This window comes from Quercus robur, chromosome 5 (genome assembly GCF_932294415.1).
Source record: "Quercus robur chromosome 5, dhQueRobu3.1, whole genome shotgun sequence".
NCBI classification, from domain to species: Eukaryota; Viridiplantae; Streptophyta; class Magnoliopsida; order Fagales; family Fagaceae; genus Quercus; species Quercus robur.
In genome coordinates, this window is record NC_065538.1 from 75767899 (window position 1) to 75772058 (window position 4160).

Below are 4160 nucleotides of genomic sequence, written 5' to 3' on the forward strand. Positions count from 1 at the left end.
AGTTTTTAAACTCCTAACGGTAGAGAAGGAGAGATTTTTATTATGATGAAGTTTTTTTTTTTTTGAGTTTTGAATTTGAAATGTGGGTCACGTGCGCGGGGATTGTGAAATTACGGAAACAGCCTTTCGTTATTATGAGGCTTTCTTTCTTTTTCTTTTTATCTTTATGGGCTTTTCGGTTTGAATTGACTGAGAGCGCGCGGTGTGGGACAATTTTAAAAAGTTACTATATGATACGATGCCGTTTGCACCACTAAAATCCACATATCATAAATTCATAATCTAACCTCTTTTTTTTTTTTTTTTTTTTTTTTTAAGAGAGAATTTCAACATAACGTTTTAAATAAAGAAAGTGAAGGATTATAGAGGGAAAAATGGGTAATTGTCATTAATTTACAAACTATAGAAAAATGTTCTTGTTTTGAAACTATTTAATAAAATGTTCATGTTTTTTAAACTCAATTTTAACAAAATCAAGTTATAGGTAGAACTTGACATTGCTAATTTAGAATTACACCAATAACTTGAGTTCTATGCATATTTTTCCATTTAAATTTTTTTGAAAATTTAAGTGTAATGTCGAGTTCCACTAAAAATATACATAGAACTCGATTTTGAAGATACCAAGTTTCAAAAACAGAGACATTTTGCTAAATAGTTTCAAACTAGAGGCATTTTGCTGCATAGTTTATAAATTAGGGACAAATGCCCATTTTCCCTCTATTATATATAGATTTGGAGTAAGAAGGTATAATTGTAAACAAGTACACTGCCAGACTTCAAAAACACCTAGAATGGTTAGAATTGCAAAGTGCCACACATGAGGTAATTGCTTTGATGAGGGAAACTAGGGTGGAAGTAAATTGTTGGAGAGATAAGGCAGAAGTTATGTGGCATTAGAGGTCTAGAATAAATTGGATTCCAAAGAGAGGTGGAGAATGTAGTGCTAAGTTATTACCCTGATTTGTTCAAGTCAGTTAACCCCACATTTTTTGCTAAGTTGTTGTCTACTGTTTAGCTGAAAGTGACCACAACAATGAATCAAATGCTTACAAGAGATTTATAGGAGATTGAGGTATGTAAAGCACTTAAACAGATGTATTATCTGAAAGCTCCAAGGCTAGATGGCATGCCCCCATTATTTTTCCAACATTTTTGGCCTACTGTTGAGGGGTTGTCACTAAAACAACTTTGGATTTCCTAAATTTTGGTATTTGTCCACCAAAGTTTAATGACACCAAAATTGTTTTGGCTCCTAAAATTAAAGACCCTATGCATGTAATTGATTATTGTCCTATAAGCCTTTGTAATATTGTTTATAAGCTAGCATCCAAAACTCTTACAAATAGATTTAAAAAGATTTTGCCATCAATTATTGGTGAATCTCATAGTGCTTTTATGCATGGTAGGTTAATCACTAATAATGTGTTGGTGGTTTTTGAGACTATGCATCACTTTAGTAAAAAAAGGGTGGTAAGGTTGGAGAGGCGGCTTTGAAGTTAGACATGAATAAGACTTATGATAGGGTGGAATGAGTTTGTCTGGATAAAATTATGGAGAAGTTGAGTTTTAATTCTAGATGGCAAAGTCTTATGATGCAATGTATTTCCTCTGTTACATATTATGTTCGTATTAATGAGATACCTCGTGGTTGTATTACCCTATCTAAGGGTCTACGCCAAGGGAACCCTTTATCCCCTTACTTAGTTCTAATATTAGCAAAGGGTCTATCTACTTTAATTTAAACAGTCTATGCAATGTGGAGTCATGGATGGTGTTGCTATTTGTCATGGAGGTCCTAGTATTTCTCACTTATTTTTTTGTAGATGATAGCCTTATCTTGTGCAAGGTTAGTTTGAAAGAATGTAACTTGTTGTAACGTGTTTTTAGAGTGTATGGAGAGACTTTGGGTCAGCAGCTAAATCGAGCTAAAACTTCGCTCTTTTTAAGTTAAAATATAGAGGGTGACATCAAAAAGGAGATTAAAAGGAGGTTTGGTGCTTAGATTATTCGTCAACATGAGAAATATCTTGGTCTTCCTTCTTTGGTTGGTAGAAATAAAAGAAATACATTTAATGATATTAAAGAAAAATTGGCAAAGAAATTGGCAGGTTAGAAAGAGAAATTACTTTCATAGGCTAGTAAGGAGGTTTTTATTAAGGTAGTTACTCAGGCTATTCCAATGTATTCTATGAGTTTTTTTAAAATTCTTGATTCCCTTTGTGATGAATTGTCTAGTATGATAAGGAATTTTTGATAGGGACAAAAACAAGATGAAAAAAAAAATGGCTTGGTTGAGTTGGGATAAAATACACGTACCAAAAACATGTGGGGGAATGGGTTTTAAACAATTGAAACCATTTAACTTGGCCATTTTAGCTAAGCAGGGTTGGCAGCTTCAAGTAGGATAGAACTGCCTCGTTTATCAGGTCTTCAAGGCTAAGTACTTTCTTGATTGTGATTTTATGCATGTCTCTTTTGGGGAAGAAACCATCGTATGTTTGGAGAAGTATTATGGCCATTCAGGAAATTGTTAAGAAATGACTCTGTTGGCATGTGGGGAATGGTAGGAATATCCGGGTTTAGGAGGATAATTGGGTTCCTAATTCTTCTACACACAAAGTTATCTCTCCCAAAGGTATGTTTTTGTTGGACTCTAAGGTTTGTGATTTTATTGATGTGGAGAAGAGGTGCTGGGATTCAGATCTTTTGAATCAAGCTTTTCTTCCCTTTGAGGTTGAGGAAATTTGTTAAGACTAATAAGGAAACAATTCATTCTAGCTGTAAGGAGTCACTGCCAGCACCAGATCCGGATCAATATGGCAAGACATAGTCAACGGCACTATTGCATTTTCTGCCTCTATATAGTTTAGCATAATTATAGGGATTTAATATAATAGACTTGCCGTGTATAGATTCAATTTCCTTGTACAGATTCTTCTTGCATTATATAAAAGTCAGTGAACCCTCCTCAACAATTCAAGTTGAGGGTTTCTCCATTATCTCTCTTAAGGTTTTAACAAACCTTTTCAAAATTGCTGGGATTCCTTTGAGTGTTAGATTACCTAAAGATAAGCAGGTTTGGGTGGAAACTTCAAATGATTTTTTCACTGTCAAAAGTGCTTTTAGGGTGGCTTTGGAGTTAGAGGCTAACAGGGAGATGGGCTCTTATTCTGATGGGAGTAACTTGCATCAGTTTTAGAAGAGATTATGGTCAATCCAAATTGCTCATAAGATTAGGCATTTTGCATGGTGAGCAATTGTGACATTTTGCCAACAAAAGAAAACCTGGTATGAAGGAAGGTATTGGTTGGCAGTAATGTGAGGAATGTGGTGGATCTTTTGAATCTTTATTCCATCTTTTTTGGGAGTGTTCTAAGGCTCGAGAAACCTAGGGTTCTTCAAGTCTCTTCCCTCTATTGTCATCAGTCCCCTTTAGGAGCTTCTTTGATTTTTTATGGTATATTCTAATCGATGCTTAGTGGGGGATGGAGGATTCGGGCGTAGTAGTTACCATTGTTTGGGCATTATGGACAAATAGGAATGAAGTGCATCATGGGAAATTAAGGAAGGCAGGTCCAATGTTGTTTAGTTAGTGTAAGCATTATTTGGATGAGTATTGGGATGTGTCTTGTTCTCCTCTAAAAGCATCTCCCCATATGGAAATGAATTGGTCTCCTCCAAGGTATCCTCTATACAAGACTAATGTGGATGGTGTTGTTTTCTCAGCCCAAAAAGCTGCCAGTGTAGGTGTAATAGTTCGTGACCATGAGGGGAGGTTCATTGCTGGTTTAAGTAAGAAGATCCATGATCCTTTGGGAGCTATTGTAGCTGAAGCTAAGGCATTTGAAGTTGGCATTATTTTTGCAAAGGAAGTGGGTATTAGAGAATTTGTGTTGGAAGGTGATTCCATCATCATTGTACAAGCTTTGAAGGAATGTTCACATGCTCCATCTTCTGTAGTACCTTTGATTTATGGGATGTTAGCTAAATGTCATGAGTTTCGGAATGTTGCTTTCTCTCATGTTCGACGACAAGGCAATAGGCCTGCTCATTTGTTAGCAAAACATGCTTTAGGCATGGTTGATTTTTCTGCTTGGATTGAAGAGTGTCCTTGTTTCTTAGAACAAGCTATTATCCATGATGTTATTGTATCTTAA

At 35.5% G+C, this 4160-nt stretch overlaps 1 protein-coding gene across 1 annotated transcript; it reads left to right on the top strand.

Moving 5' to 3' along the window:
- The first annotated feature begins 3665 nt into the window (after positions 1 to 3665).
- On the top strand, positions 3666 to 4160 carry LOC126728719 (uncharacterized). The gene has a single exon (XM_050434506.1). The coding sequence runs from the start codon at positions 3666 to 3668 to the stop codon at positions 4158 to 4160; it is 495 nt and encodes a 164-aa protein (XP_050290463.1).

Bases quoted from the DNA above. Each gene is read 5' to 3' on its own strand.
- LOC126728719 (XM_050434506.1), top strand. From the start codon at position 3,666: ATGAATTGGTCTCCTCCAAGGTATCCTCTATACAAGACTAATGTGGAT.